The sequence below is a fragment of the Schistocerca serialis genome, chromosome 10, assembly GCF_023864345.2.
Source record: "Schistocerca serialis cubense isolate TAMUIC-IGC-003099 chromosome 10, iqSchSeri2.2, whole genome shotgun sequence".
Classification (NCBI taxonomy): domain Eukaryota; kingdom Metazoa; phylum Arthropoda; class Insecta; order Orthoptera; family Acrididae; genus Schistocerca; species Schistocerca serialis.
The window spans coordinates 235,921,185-235,937,583 of NC_064647.1; the positions used below are offsets into that span (position 1 = coordinate 235,921,185).

Below are 16,399 nucleotides of genomic sequence, written 5' to 3' on the forward strand. Positions count from 1 at the left end.
GCATGTGTTCCTCTCTCAAATCTGCATACTGACCATTTTGACAGCTAATAAAAGAGCCTGTGCTGTGTGTCATCATCTGCATATGTCTCTCTCGCATCATAGATAAGGGTTTGGGGTGAGAGTGGTGCCAGGTATCATACCTGCTTGTTTGTTACAGCTGGCTGATATTGTGGGAGGTGGGGGAGCTATTCTGGGAAGAGGCTGTTCCATTTTCGGTCACACTTAGCCCCATGTAGTTTCATGTACATAAAGTGAACTAAATTTATGTGCAGGCACTACAAATAGTGTATTTTTAGAAATTTAAATTGTGATAAGTAATTTAATGAAAACATTTTTAAAACCCCTTACCACCTACTGCCCATCACGAAAGCTGGAATGCCTACTAGTGGGCACTAGGGACCCGGTATGTTACCACTTGAGGAGATTCATCAATTATTATTCAAAATAATCCCAATTTGATATTATACCCTAAGCCAGCTTTTTGCTTTTTTTCCCTCCCAATCCCCAGAACTCAATCTTTGGGATAACTTGTAACTCTTTCAGAAATGTGTTGTTAATTCCATCTATGATTTTGATACAACTGCTCTTTAACATTCTTTATTTCTGGGATAGGAACATATCAAAAGGGGGCAGTGTCAGCAAATTTGGAGGCTGGGGAATCACTACAGTGCTGTTTTTTACAAAAAATTCATGAACGAGCATCAAAGTATCAGTAGCTGCAATATTATCGTGCAAACCCTTTAACGGTTCCACCACAAATCTGGGTTTTTTGTATTTCATCTTTCTGGATTGCATCATGCAAATGGTGTTAAATCTGTAAGTAATAGCACTTACTGATCATTTGACCTTGGGATAAGAACTCGTTCTGCACTAAGCTGTTAAAATCACTGTAATTATCCTCCCAAACTTGTAAAAAAAAAAAAAAAAATCTTCCATGCCTTATCTTTCCAGTCACCCAAAGTCTCACTGTCCAGCCACAGAGGAGCATTCCCCTCGTAACTCAGTACCACCCAGGATTGGAGCAACTGGATTACATTCTCTGCCAGGGTTTTGACTACCTCGCGTTGTGCCCTGGAATGAGAAATGTCCTGCCACTATCCTTTCCACGCCCCCCAAAGTGGTATTCCACTGTCCACCGAACCTACACAACATACTCATCCATCCCTACACAACCCCCTGCTCCCAATCCCGTACTTCATGGCTCATACCCATGTAATAAACCTAAATGCAAGACCTGTCCCATACATCCTCCCACTACCACCACCACCACCAACTACTCCATTGTGGTCACAAACATCACCTAGCCCCTCAAAGTCAGGGCTACCTGTGAAACCATCATGTGATCTACAAGCTAACCTGCAACTACTGTGCTGCATTCTATGTGGGTGTGAGAACCAACAAGCTTTCTGTTCGCATGAATGGCCACCGACAAACTGTAGCCAAGAATCAACTGGACCAACCTGTTGCTGAGCACACTGCCCAACACGACATCCTTCATTTGAATGACTGCTTCACAGCCTGTACCGTATGGATCCTTCCCACCAACACCAGCTTTTCTGAATTACACAGGTGGGAACTGTCCCTGCAATATATATTACGTTAATGTCTCAATGTTCGTTAGTCATTGTCCTCATCCATCCAGCCCCTTCCCTATTCCCATTCCAGCACTACACAGCCCTCTTTCACCCATTGCACCCAGTCTTTTTACTTCTCTCCTTTTCCGCTACCTCCGCCACCTACCTCTCCCCTGCCCTTTGTCTAACCTCCTGACTGCACTTACCGTATTTACTCGAATCTAAGCCGCACTTTTTTTCCGGTTCTTGTAATCCAAAAAACCACCTGCGGCTTAGAATCGAGTGCAAAGCAAGCGGAAGTTCTGAAAAATGTTGGTAGGTGCCACCACAAGTAACTTCAGCCGTCGAATATATGTAGCGCTACACAGGCATGCTTTGTAGGCACAAAGATAAATACTGGCGCCAAAACCTCTGTGTCAGTAAATAAATTTTAAAAAAAATAAAGGTGGAAGACGAGCTTTTTTTTTTTCTTCGCCCCGAATTTTGACCACTGCATTTTCATACATTATCCAACGAAGTAAATACAAATTCCGTATTGTTCATCTTCCAATGTAGCAGAATTTCAATGTACTACGAAAATTCGACTGGCAAGACTGTTAGAGATGTTTGTCAATATGGCCAACTCTACGGTCTGAATTTTTTCCTACCTGTGAGAAGAGATGGTTGCTAATAGGAACCTGATGAAATGTGAATCGCATGCAGCATTCTCTTCACCACAAGAATAATATGAATATAAACATTTTGCCATGTATTCTTTCGTGTTCGCTGCTATCTCATTTAAATCCTGTCTGCCTAATAAACTACGAAACTAGAGTGAGACAACAGCAAACGCGGAAGAATAAACGTATCGTGTCATGTTTATATTCGTATTATTCTTATGCCTAATAGTGATACAGTCAGAAATGAAGCATGGCAACAGACTAGATTTTTAAATCTAAGATGACTAATTTCTGTGCAGAATTTGATGTACCAAAGAAGCGGCCGCAAAGATTTTCAAACGGAGAAAAATTTTCGCCTAACTCTCGTTCAGAACATGTTCTATCATACGCAGTCTATTATTTGGTTCTTGTTGATCATTATCAAAGAAAACAGCAGTGTAAGTAAGCACAAATAGCAGTCTCCTGCCATTGTTTTGCCAATGAGACGATTCCTCCTCCTTTTTTTTTTTTAAATTGTAGGCGGCGGTAGCCAGCCATGCCGCGAGCAGTGACAGGCTGTAAACACGCACTATCAGAATGCGACAAACAATGCATGACACAGTACAGTAATGCATTTTAGCTTAGAGTGACGTAAACACCTATAACAAAGAAAACGGCACGTATCAGATCAAAGCAAAATATGCAAATGATTCAAACCAGACGAAGCACGTGAAAAAGGAAGGGTACCCGTATAAATACGGACGGAGCGCCTGACGCATAGCAATGGCTACCTGGTAAAGCTCAACTGCTAAGCTTACGACTCGAACCAAACTACTGTAGCTGTATCGTCTTTCATTCGTTCTAAATTGTGTCTCATATTACAATGGGCCAACTTCGTTTCGATTTGGAGGTGCGGCCTAAAACTTCTCTCTCCCCTTGAATTTCGAGTCTCAAATTTCAGGTGCGGCTTAGATTCTGGAAATTTTTTTTTCCTGTATTTCGAGTCTTATTTTTCAGGTGCGGCTTAGATTCGAGTAAATACGCTAGCTCCCGTGTACCCTCTCTCTAGCTCATCCCTGCATGCTCCTCAGCAGTACTTCACCACCCCTTTCCCTACCCTGCTATCCGTGCGTGACTTGTGTTTGCGGGAGTGTGCGTGTGTGTGTCTGTCGTCTATTTTTGACAAAGGCCTTGTTGGCCGAAAGCTTATTTTGTGATAGTCTTTTTGTTGACACCTTATTTGTACATTCATTTTTCATCATCTCTTAAGACACATTTCAGTTGTCCTACATTATTATTGAACTCATAGAATGACCCCTTAGTGGTGTCATGTGTTTTGTATTGAAAACATCCGAGAATATTTCATGGTGTTTGTCAGTTGATATGCCAACATCATCATCAGCAACTTCTTTGATTATGATTTGACAATTGTTCATTTCTTTCACTTTTACCACAATCAGTTGATAACGAGCTGAGGGATCCACAGAATTCATTATCTTTATCACCTTCACATCCTTCTTTGAATGCTTACACCACAAAATAAATCCTCATTTTACTCAAAAAGACACAACATTTAACTAGAACTTTGCCACACTTTGTAATTTTTATAGCAAAATTTAATACAAAATCTCCAGTCCATCTTTATACAAAACAAATAATGACCAGTGCGAACAAAACACATGTATCTTCTTTGACAGCTGACAACAGACTATTTATCCAACATTGTATAGAAGTTTTTCAGTCATGTTTACCTTCACATCATCAGCAACAAAACTCCATAAATCAGGCTAATACAACACACAGGAACTATGATATTCCTATTACTTTTTGAATGCACCTTACTGCCAGACAATAATTCCCCACACTGTTGAGGAAGTTTAGGGAAAGAGCATTTGTGAGAACTGGCAGAACGATTCTACTACGTCTGCATAACACTCTGAAAACCACCGTGAAGTGCATATCAGAGTGTACATTTCATTTTACCAATTATTAGGGCTTTTACCCATCCCATTCACTTGTGGAATGCAGGAATAATGATTGCTGTAACACTTCTGTGTGTGCTGTAATTAGTCTGATCTTGTCTTCGTGATCCCCGTGGGAGTGATACGTAAGGGATTGTAATACATTCCAAGTTTCATCATTTAAAATTTGTTCTAGAAACTTCCTGAGTATGTTTTCTGTCATAGTTTGCATCTAGCTTCAGGCATGATCCATTTTGGTTCTATAAGCATCTTCATGTGACAATTTGTGTTGCCGTTCTTGGTATCTGTTCAGTATCACCTGTTAGTCCTGTTTGGTATACTTCCCGCACACTTTTGAGCCATATAATAGGGAGTGTGGCTCAAGTGTTTTGTATGCAGTCTCCTTTGTAGACAGCCTGCATTTCCCCCCTATTCTACCAGTGAAATGAACCGCAGTCTGCCACTTGCTTTACCGACAACTGACAGTATTTGATCATTCTATTTCATGTATTTATGAATTGTTACACCCAGGTATTTATACAAGTTGGCTGATTCTGGGACTTATTGATGTTGTGATTGTAAGATACTATATTGTTGTAGGTTTTTAAAGTGCAAATTTTTACATTTTTTAACATTTAAAGTGAATTGCCAATCTTTGCACACCATTGAAATCATATCAAGATCTGACTGAATGTTTGTGCAGTTTTTGTCTGACAGTTCTTCATTATATAAAACTGCATCATCTGTTAACAGCCTGGATAATTATTAATATTGTCTGTAACATCATTAATACACAACCTGAACAGCAACATATCTCTGCGGCACACATGAAGTTACTACATTTGTCAATGAGTCTCCAACCAAGATAACATTCTGTGTTCTCACCACCAAGAAATCTTCAATCCAGCCACAAATGTTTTTTCTTTTGATAAAAATGTGTTTGTGTTAGGGTAAAATGCCTTTTAGAAGTCAAGGAACACTGCATGTATCTGAATATCTCAGTCCATGCCTTTCCGGATTCGTGTGAGAAAAGTGCGAGTTCAGTTTCACGTGATTGATGTTTTCGAGACACATAATGGTTGCATTGGAAATACATTATTACATTTGAGCTTAGAATACGTTCTAAGATTCTACGATAAATGGATGTCAGGGATATTTAATGGTAATTTTATGGATCATATTTGCTGCCCTTTTTGTAGATAGGTATGACCTGTCCTTTCTTACATTCTCTGGTCAGTTTCTTTTTTCTACTTTTTTTTTCACAAGGAATCTTCAACATGATATGGTTAAAAATATGGTATAGGATCTGATATGGATTCCATTAGGCCTTGAAGCTTTGCTCAGTTTCTCTACGTCACTGAGACTAATGTCTATTTCACTCTTCTTTACAGTGGTACCAGAATTCAATGGGGAGTTACCCCTGAGTTTTCCTGTGTAAAGGAACATTTGAAAAAGAAGTTAAGCATTTCTGCTCTTGCTTTGCGACCCTCAGTTTCAGTTTCTGTCTCATTCGCTAGAGACTGGACGCTTAACTTTGCTGCAACCAACAGCCTTCACATATGACCAGAATTTCTTCCAGTTTTGTGACAAGACCTTTCGGTAACAATCTGCTACGGTAGTCATTTGAAGACTTCATGCATTGCCCCTTTGATGGCCAAAAATGATTCATTCAATATCTCTCTATCTATAGCTCTTTTCTTTGTTTCACACCTATTATGCAGTCATCTCTGTTTCTTAAGAAGTTTCTTTAGAGTGTCTGTATACCATGAATGGTCTCTCTCATCATGAACTGTTCTACTAGGTACATATCTAACCAGAGCATGGTCAATCAATCTTTGAAAATCGAGCAATAGTTTCTGTACATGCTTCCATCCTGAACTAAAAGTTTCACGTTCCTCTCTGAGATGTGACACTTTATGATCCTTTATCTAGTTTGCTGAATATATGAATCTTTCTAATTATTTTGGTTGTAAAAACACTCCAGCAAAACTTGCAGAACTAGCGCTCCTGTAAGGAAGGATATTCTGGAGACATGGCTTTGCCATGGAAAATGTCCCGAGTTCGAGTCTTGGTCCGGCACACAGTTTTAATCTGCCAGGAAGATTCATATTTCATTTTGGTTGTACCATGGTAATCATTGTTGCTAAAACCTTCCTTATGGTCACTGACACCAGTTTTAACGTAGAAATCCTCAAAGAAGTCAGGTATATTTTTTTTAGTTTAGATATAACCTATTTTCATAATGAGTGGGGTTCCAAACCATCTGTTCTAGATAGTTTTCAGAGAAGTCATTTAGTAAAGTCTCACAGGATATCTTGTCCCACCTACACCAAAAAAACTGTAACTATCCCAATTGATTCTGGATGATTAAAACCTCCTTCATTGATTACAGTATGATTATGGAACCTGCATAGTATCCAACTGTTTTCTCCAAAGTTGGAATGGTGGCAAATAGAAGATCCAGTACAATTTTGTGCAAACAGTCTCATATGCAGCTTCAGTTTCTATCTCAGTGTATTTGAGTCTCCTGTCTGCTGTGACAAATACACCACTTTCATTTCCCATTAGGCTAGCCTTTCGATATACGCTCATTTCTGGCAGTTTTGGGGTTTAACCAGCTTTCCTAGTATTATGTGATTTTTAGGACTGCTTCAAACTCTGGCACTTTGTTGTGAATACAGGGTGTTTCAATAAGAATATGTGTGTTTCGAATGCATATATTTATTGAACTTTAAGACATATGAATATCAAACCTTACACCCAAATATGCTTGTGTCTGTATATGTGTGGATGGATATGTGTGTGTGTGCGAGTGTATACCCGTCCTTTTTTCACCCGAAGGTAAGTCTTTCCGCTCCCAGGATTGGAATGACTCCTTGCCCTCTCCCTTAAAACCCACATCCTTTCGTCTTTCCCTCTCCTTCCCTCTTTCCTGATGAGGCAACAGTTTGTTGCGAAAGCTTGAATTTTGTGTGTATGTTTGTGTTTGTTTGTGTGTCTGTCGACCTGCCAGCACTTTCATTTGGTAAGTCACATCATCTTTGTTTTTAGATATAATAAACCTTACACCCATATTTACGAACCTCTCAAGTTCAGTTTACAGATGTTCAATATGTCTTCTGTCAGTGGCACGAACATTATGACATCAATACTCAAATTCCTCCCATACTCAGGCAAACATGTCCTTTGACACTGATGTTATAGCAGTACGGATCCGGTTCTTAAACTCTTCCAGGTTCTGTGGGGTGGTGGTACATTAACATTCTTTAATGAAACCCTACAGGAAGAAGTCGGAGGGTGTGAAATCCGGTGACCGTGGAGCCCATCTGAGACATGTTAAGTCATCAGTTCCTTGATGACCAATTGAACAGTTCGGTAGAGTTTCATTCAGATATTCATGCACATGGTGACTCTAGTGAGGGGGTGTCCCGTGTTGTTGAAAAATGAAGTTGTGTTTGTGCAGCCTCGGAAACAACCAGTTTTGTGACATAGCGAGATACTGCTGACCGTTAACCGTGTTTCCATCAAAGAAGAATGGGCCGTAAACATATGATGTGGATATTGCACAAAACGCATTGACTTTTGGTGAATCTCGTACATGTTCAGTGGCTGCATATGGGTTCTGTAGGCCCCAAATTCGAACAATTGTGTTTGTTTACCTGACCACTGACATGGAAAGTCACTTCTTCACTGAACACGATGCATTGTGCGAAAGTGTTGTCATTGTCAATAGCATCAAGAATCTCTTTCCGAAATGCCACACCTTTGTGTTTGTCATCAGGATGCAGAGCTTGTAACAGCTGTAACTTGTACGGCTGTGTAACCAACTGGCGTCTCAAAACATGCCAAATTGTTGTTCTAGGCAGTTGTAACTTCCGACTGGCATTACAAATTGATTTTGAAGGACTGTGTTGGAAAGCAGTTTGAATTTGTGCAACATTTTCTACAGAAACACTAGGGCAGCCAGGACTCTTTCCTTTACGTACACATCCTGTATATACAGACTGTCGATACCATCTGCACATGTTCCATCCATTCAGAGGATCAATTTAGTACCTCAACCTGAAACGTCTTTGCACTGTAATCACAGAATTGCACTTCGCTAACCCGAGAACACAAAATGTTTTCTGCTGTGGAGTAGCCATTTTAAACATATGATGGTTACCAAGCAAAACAGAAGACAACTGACATCTAGTGGCTCTTAATATAAACTAGACTATGTATTTGTTTCTCCAGTAGCCGAGCCGAGGTGCAGCAATCGATAGTTTGGACAGAATAATACTTTGTAATAAGTATATTCTTTTTGAAACACCCTGTACTTCAGCAATTATCCACTAGGACTCGCGTGTGAGGGGCATTTCTTAGGATGTTACAGTGTTACTTCTGCGTCTCCTACAGCTATCGTTATCTGGACCAGATACTGTGTCACTTAATCTGATACGCCCTTGTATGCACTGCACACACAGTCAGCTACCTAAGAAGCAGCCTCTGATATTTAGTGCACACTTGGCCCATTTAAGGGGACCCTACAGTTCCCAATTCTATGATACAAGTCTAGGAAGTCACAATCTAGCTTGTCACAAAGACTCTGCAGTCTCTAGTTTACACCTTCAACTCAACTTAGAACCAGGGAGCCAAGGGTAGTTTGGGGACGGCACTGCAAATTGTGAATTTTGTTGGAACTAAATAAGCAAGGCTGATATTCTCAAACTCTTCTGCCAGTTGCTGGATGGATCCAAGTATGACCTTGGAGCCCAGATGACAGACATCATTTGTTACAACATGTGCCACAGTGTTCAGTTGGTTGCATCCTGTTGCCTCAGTGGTTGCGGGAATAGCCTCTATATCATATTTGTATTATTATTCGCCAGACGTGTGAACTGCCTGTCCATCATTCTTGCCTGCAAACAATAAGGTCAAAAGTAGGATGATGTAAGTAGTATTGAAAGTTGTAGCTAAGGTGTATGACCATTTATAATGATTCTTATTATGATCGTAAAAAGCTGACAGGTCATGGGCCGTGTGGGAGTATTAATATAGGCCAGACAGGAAGGGATTTTAAAACAAGATTCAGGTAGCACAGTTATGCAAGTTGTGGGCTGTCATTTGAGAGAAAATGGCCACCAATTTTGTCTTGTTGAGAGTAGTTTAAAAATTCTGCATTTGGGACCAAAAGGCAGGCATTTGGACATATTATAAGACCATTCTCATTTTCGTACTAACCCAGATAAAGTAATCAGTGAACAAGTAACAAATAATATACAATAGTGTTTTAGCATTTTTGATGGGCTGCTAGCTTAATTTCTCTTTTACATTTTTCCTAGTACATCTGGACTACCTTCCATTTTATTTGTGACATATGCATAGTTTCAGATGAAACAAGCTACATAAAGCAAATAGTAGTACCAGAATGCCTATTAATCTAAACTTGACTGATTAAAAACCCTAAAACCATTCTTAAAACAATGAAAAACAATTTGAAATTAATATCTAGCCAAGATAATTTTAAACCCAGAAAAACATACCAGTTGAAGATTTAACACGTTTTCCAATAAAACATAATAATTGTGTTACAACAGATTAAGGTATATATTTGGGTCCCAACAGTTCAAAATTTGCTTAAGGTGAAGGCAGCAAGCTAATGAATATGGATTCAGAATTATCCTAAGTGTAAAATTAACTTGAACAGGAACATTAAGCTCTGCAACCACGGTTAGAGGAAACAGCGTGAAAGACAGGCAGCAGTAAGAGGTGCCGAGTGTATGCACTTCGAATGACGTAAACTGCTGACTAAGCAAGCCAATGGGGCAAGAGTAAATAAGACCCGATCGTAGGTAACACGTACCAACAATGCAGTACAAGAGATAATTAACAACAATTCCCTGTAGCACAAATAATTTTAATTAGACAGAATTCCATCACACAGCTGTGCATCAAATAAGTAGCTCTTAAGGTAGAATTAATTAATCTGAGCTCTTACCAAAAACCGTGAGAACTCAACTACTTTTCAACAAATGAACCAAAAGATTTAAGAAACAAGCTACAAATATTAAAAAAAAATAATTTCAGTAATAAGGTAGTAATACTAGAAAACTTTTCTTTTCTAGTAAACCATTAAAACAGACTCAAGGACACTAGCATGACATTCAAAGCTCACCAGTACACACATTAGTCCATAGTGGTTTGGAGCAAACAGTTGCATCCTGGAACAGACTAAAATTTACCTGAGCCACTTAAGTAGAACAGATGCACTACATAATTTTTTGGACTGCATGGGCCTTTAACATTAGCTTCAAAGAAACCAAATTATAAATAGATCAATAAAACAGCAAAACACTCACCCGTTCTGACATGAACAATTAATCATCCATGGTAACAGGTAATATTAAACGTTTCACTGTACCTCCAATTGAAAATTACATGACCAGTCATTTACTTTAAAAATCAGAAGAATTTAGAGGAGGTGGACAAGAAGAGGTAATGCAGATACTAATGCACACTGCCAACATTCAAAATAAGCTTTCTTCCGGAACACAGCACTTTATTCACTGGCTAAAGGTTCACGAGCACCGTGGATACATAAGATTAACACACAAAAGAAATTATGACGACGTAGTGGCCAATGAATTGGTTTAAAATGTCTACCATATCGTGCAGTCACATTGCCCTTTGAATACCATGGAGACTCGGACATCTATACCCAACAAACAGAAGGAAGACGAAATTGACTGTGAACACTGCCCTGACAGTGTGGCGCCCTTTTGATAAATCGCAGCAAAAGCCACATCGGTAATCAATTGGGATAACATGACCCCCAATATTGGGTGGCCCACCAGCACCTAACACCATGGCGAAGACACCCCACAAGAAATTCATCACAGTTATGTTCCTCAGCTCATACTGGCCACCAAAACCAGCAACCACGTTCGGAGCCATCACACCGGAGGGTGCTGTGCCCCAACGGCACCATGCGAGTCAAAGATCATATGAATTGTGTGAGAGCCACCGTGGCTCAGATTTTATAGCACTCCATCTTCAGGCCACAAGTTTCCCATCAGGACCATATGACCGCCATGTCATCCTCAGCTGAGTATGCGGATAGGAGGGGTGTGTGGTCAGCACACTGCTCTCCCGGTCGTTACGATGGTTTTCTTTGACCGGAGGCTCTACTATTCGGTCGAGTAGCTCCTCAATTGGTATCACGAGGCTGAGTGCACCCCGAAAAATGGCAACAGCACATGGCGGCTTGGATCATCATCCATTCAAGTGCCGGCCATGCCCGACAACGCTTAACATCGATGATCTGACGGGAACCAGTGTATCCACTGCACCGAGGCCATTGCCTCAGATTTTATGCATAGGTTTTATCTTTTTACTTAAACTTTTATGTTTTACCATTTGTATTAATTATGTTTTACTTTGTCCTTTATGTTGCCATGAAGTACACACAACTTTAAATTTGTTTAATTATCCATTCTTATTGTAAAATAAATTTTATTAAAAAAATAATGGCTAATATCGGGTCTGCAGTGCCACCACTCGTACACCATTTAACGTAGGCGAGTCTACTTATGTGGTGTTGAGAACCTCTACATTCATTTGTCTGCTAGTTTTCTATATGTCAAATCAACAGTGTAGGCAGAGAAAGATTTCTACTTACCATAAAGAAGACATGTCAAGTCATAGATAGGCACAATTAAGACACTGACATAAAGCTTTCAGCTACAGCCTTCACCAGTAAAAAAAGCACGCGCGCAACCGCCACCTCCAACATCTTGGGCCGGAATGCAACATCCCGTTTGATGCAAGCAGCAATCTGGAGAGGGTAGGGAAGGGGAAGGGATAGTAGTGTATGGGTGGGAAGGAGACGAATGCCATCTGGTGGAGTGTGCTGTGACCAGACTGCCAACAGGCACAGAGTCATGAGGTTATGGGGCAGAAAGGTGGGGGAGGGAAAGGGAGCAAAAATGATTGGATTGGGGAAAGACGGGCAGATGCATTGGCAGAGGGCTGCAAATAAACGGGGTTGGAGATGAGAATGGAGAGGAGATGACAGAACAGAGGAGTTGGAAACCATTTGGTGGAGGTTGTGGGGACAATATTTTACCGTAGGTTGAGGCCGGGATATTTATGAGGGTGAGTAATGTGTTGTAAGGATAACTGCCATCTTTGCAGTTCAGAAAACCTGGTGGTGGAGGGAAGTATCCAGATGGCTCGGGTGTTGAAGCAGTCATTGAAATCAAGTGTGTTATGTTCAGCTGCATGATATGCCACAATGTGGTCTGCTATGCTCTTGACCAAAGTCTGTCTGTGGCTGTTCATCCTGATGTACAGCTGGTTGGCAGTCATACTGTATAAAAAGCCTGTGCAGTGATTGTAGCAGAGCTGGTAAATGATACGGCTGCTTTCGCAGGTGGCCTGGACCTGATGGGGCAGGATAAACCTGTGATGGGACTGGAATAAGAAGTGCTGGGTGGGTGGATTGGACAGGTTGTGCACCTGGGTCTTTCACAGAGAAATGATCCTTGTGGCAAGGGGTTGGGATCGGGAGTAGCATACAGGTGGACTAAGATGTTGTGGAGGATGTGTGGGCAATGGAAGACCACAAAGGAGAGGTGGGAAATGTCTCAGATAGTATGTTGCTCACTTTAGGGCATGATGATAGGTTATTGAAGACCTGGCAAAGGATGTGGTTCAGTTGTTTCAGTTCAGAGTGGTACTGGGTGATGAAGGAGACACTCCTTTATGGCTGGTTCTTGGGGGTGGTGGAGGCATTGGGAGTGTGAGGGGAAATGGCACGGGAGATCTGATTGCAGACTAGGTCTGATGGAAATTACTCTTACAACAAATTCTTCGCTCTTGTAATTATCCCGGCCTCAACCTATTGTAAAATACTGGGCAGTTTCCACCCCTTCTGCCCTATCATCCCCTCCCCATTCTCATCTCTCACTCTGTTTATTTGCAGATCTCTGCCAATGCATCTCCCCATCTTTCCCCACTCCTCTCCTTTTCTGCTCCTTTCTTTTCCCACCTCCTTGCCCCCCAACCTCCTGACGCTGTGCCTTTTGGCAGTCTGGTCACTGCACACACTACCAGTCAGTGTTTGTCTCTCTCCCCATCCATACACTACTATCCCTTCCCCTTCTCCTTCCCCATCCTTTCCAGATTACTGCTTGCATCCCACGTGATGTTTTATTCCAGCCCAAGATGTCGCAGTTGGCGGTCGTTTGTGCGTGAAGAGTGTGTGTGTGTGTGTGTGTGTGTGTGTGTGTGTGTGTGTGTGTGTGTGTGTGTGTGTGTTTTACTGATGGAGGCTGTGGCTGAAAGTGTATATTGAGTATCTTTTTAATTGTGGCTGTCTGCAACTGGACGTGTATTCTTTGCAGTATGTAGGTTTCTGTCTTTTCCTACATTGTTGATACTCCTACCCGGAGTTTCCATTGTTTGATATATGCCAAATCACCATTTTTGCCCTTTTATCGATATAGTGACTTCTTGAAGTCGAAAGACTTCTTTGTCACTTGATGTACTCGAAGTGCATTGTGATATCTATTTCTGTAAAAAATATGTATGTATTTTGGTTTCAATTCATTGTGCCTGTATAAATAAGTTGCTGCATGTGTTCACATTTGATATGTAAAAATGTGTTATTAATGTAGCAGGTCATCTGATGATGGGCCACACCTGAAATAGTTATGAAAATAAAGAAGTTCCATTAACATTTATTTGGTGACTGCTAATTGTGACATGTCAACTTATTTAGGGATTACAGCTCACAGAAAGGTGTACTGGTAATCCCTTTTCAGAACTTGTGGAATTAAAAACAGTCTTTAATCACAGAATTTTCCCTTTTTTTTTTACAACTGGTTTCAGTCTGTTAGATCATTATCAGATGCGTCTATCTTTCTAAACTTTGCGGACTTTGCTCAGTTTGTGAAGATAGTAGGGAAGTGAATGACTAGCAATGGTCTACGAACTGTACGTTGGATTATGTAATATGAATGTAGATATAGATTTAAAAAACTGTTTAATGACAGCAGTGTAATTCTATAAAACAATGAAGATCACGAATAAACTTTTTTCCCCTACATCAGTTATTTGAAGATGTGGCTAACAGTGACTACGTTTTCTTTGTACAGTGACCCAGACAGGAAAGTTGCTGTATTTGCTGCCAATACTGTGGCCTTGGTGGGACAACAGGCAGAGTATATACGACGTCACACGGATCTGTCTGTAGGAATCTATACTGGTCTTCAAAATGTTGATTTCTGGAAACCGGACAGGTGGCAGAAGGAATTTGCAACTCATGAGGTATGCCCTCATATTACATTTTAATATCTATTTCTGTAAAAATATGTATGAATTTTGGTTTCAAATGATTTATGTATGTACCATTTTTATGCTAAACAATCACAACTGCATTTTTTAAACAAATTTTGTTATTAAATGAAACTTTATACTTTAATCTGCTCTTCAATTTAGTGTCTAGATTTTCATAAAGCATTTGACCCAGTGCCAACTGTTAGCAAAGGTCTCAGCTTACGGAAAAGCTTGCCAGATATGTGAGTGGCTCAGAACTCCTCAAATAACAGAACCCAATACGTTACCCTCAACGGCGAGTGTTTGTCAGAGACGAGGATATTGTCAGCAGTGCCTTAGGGAAGTGAGACAGGACCGCAGCTATTTTCTGTATACATACTGTATTTACTCGAATCTAAGCCGCACTTTTTTCCGGTTTTTGTAATCCAAAAAACCGCCTGAGGCTTAGAATCAAGTGCAAAGTAAGCGGAAGTTGTGAAAAATGGTGGTAGGTGCCGCCACAACTAACTTCTGCCATCGAATATATGTAGTGCTGCACACGCATGCTTTGCAGGCACAAAGATAAATACTGGCGCCAAAACCCCTGCATCAGTAAATAAATTAAAAAAAAAAAAAGCTGGAAGACGAGCTTTTTTTCTCTGCCCCGAGTTTCGACCACTGCATTTTCATACATTATCCAACGAAGTAAATACAAATTCCGTATTGTTCATCTTCAAATGTAGCAGTATTTAAATGTACTATGAAAATCCGACTGACAACTCTACGTTCTGAATTTTTTCCTATCTGTGAGAAGAGATGGTTGCTAACAGGAACTTTTATGAATTGTGAACCACATGCAGTGTTCTCTTCACCATAAGAATAATACGAATATGAACGTTTTGCCATGTATTCTTTTCGTGTTTGCTGCTATCTCATTTAAATCCTGTCTGCCTAATAAACTACAAAACTAGAGTGAGACAACAGCAAACACGGAAGAATATGCATATCGTGTCATGTTTATATTCGTATTATTCTTATACCTAATAGTGATACAGTCAGAAATGAAGCACGGCAATTGACTAGATTTTTAAATCTATGATGACTCTAATTTCTGTGCAGAATGTAATGTACTAAAGAGGTGTCTGCAAAGATTTTCAAATGGAGAAAAATTTTCGCTAAACTCTCATTCAGAACATCTTCTATCATAAGCAGTCTATTATTTGGTTCTTGTTGATCGTTATCAAAGAAAGCAGCAGTGTAAGTAACAACAAATAGCAGTCTCTTGCCATTGTTTCTCTAATGAGACGATTCCTCTTTTTTTTTAGCGGCAGTAGCGCACACACAAGCGAGCCATGCTGCGAGCGGCGACAGGTCGTAAACACTCATTATCAGAATGCGACAAACAATGCATGACACAGTACAGTAATGCATTTTCAGCTTAGAGTGACGTAAACACCTATAACAAAGAGAACGGCACTTATCAGATTAAAGAAAAATAAGCAATTGATTCAAACCAGACGAAGCACGTGACAAAGGAAGGGTACCCGTGTAAATACGGTTGGAGCGCCTGACACATAGCAATGGCTGCTTGTTAAAACTTAACTGTTAAGCTTACGACTCGAACCAAACTAGTGTGGCTTTATCGTCATTCATTCGACCTAAATTGTGTCTCACATTACAATGGACCAACTTCGTTTCGATTTGGAGGTGCGGCCTAAAACTTTTCTCTCCCCTTGAATTTCAAGTCTCAAATTTCAGGTGCGGCTTAGATTCAGGAAAATTTCTTTTCCTTGATTTTGAGTCTCTTTTTTCAGGTGCGGCTTAGATTCCAGTGTAGCTCAGATTCGGGTAAATACGGTAAATGATCCGGCTGTTACAATCCCCTCAGCTCAGGGATTGAAATCTGTTAGAATGTCAGGGAGATACG

At 40.4% G+C, this 16,399-nt stretch overlaps 1 protein-coding gene across 2 annotated transcripts in view; it reads left to right on the forward strand.

The window, feature by feature from the left end:
- The window catches only part of LOC126424857 (endoribonuclease Dicer-like), a 308,787-nt gene that overhangs the window by 44,911 nt on the left and 247,477 nt on the right, over positions 1–16,399 (forward strand). For both annotated transcript variants that reach the window (XM_050087670.1, XM_050087671.1), the window contains exon 3: positions 14,313–14,484. In XM_050087670.1, the coding sequence (XP_049943627.1) occupies positions 14,313–14,484 (172 nt within the window). The remainder of the gene's footprint in view (positions 1–14,312; positions 14,485–16,399) is intronic.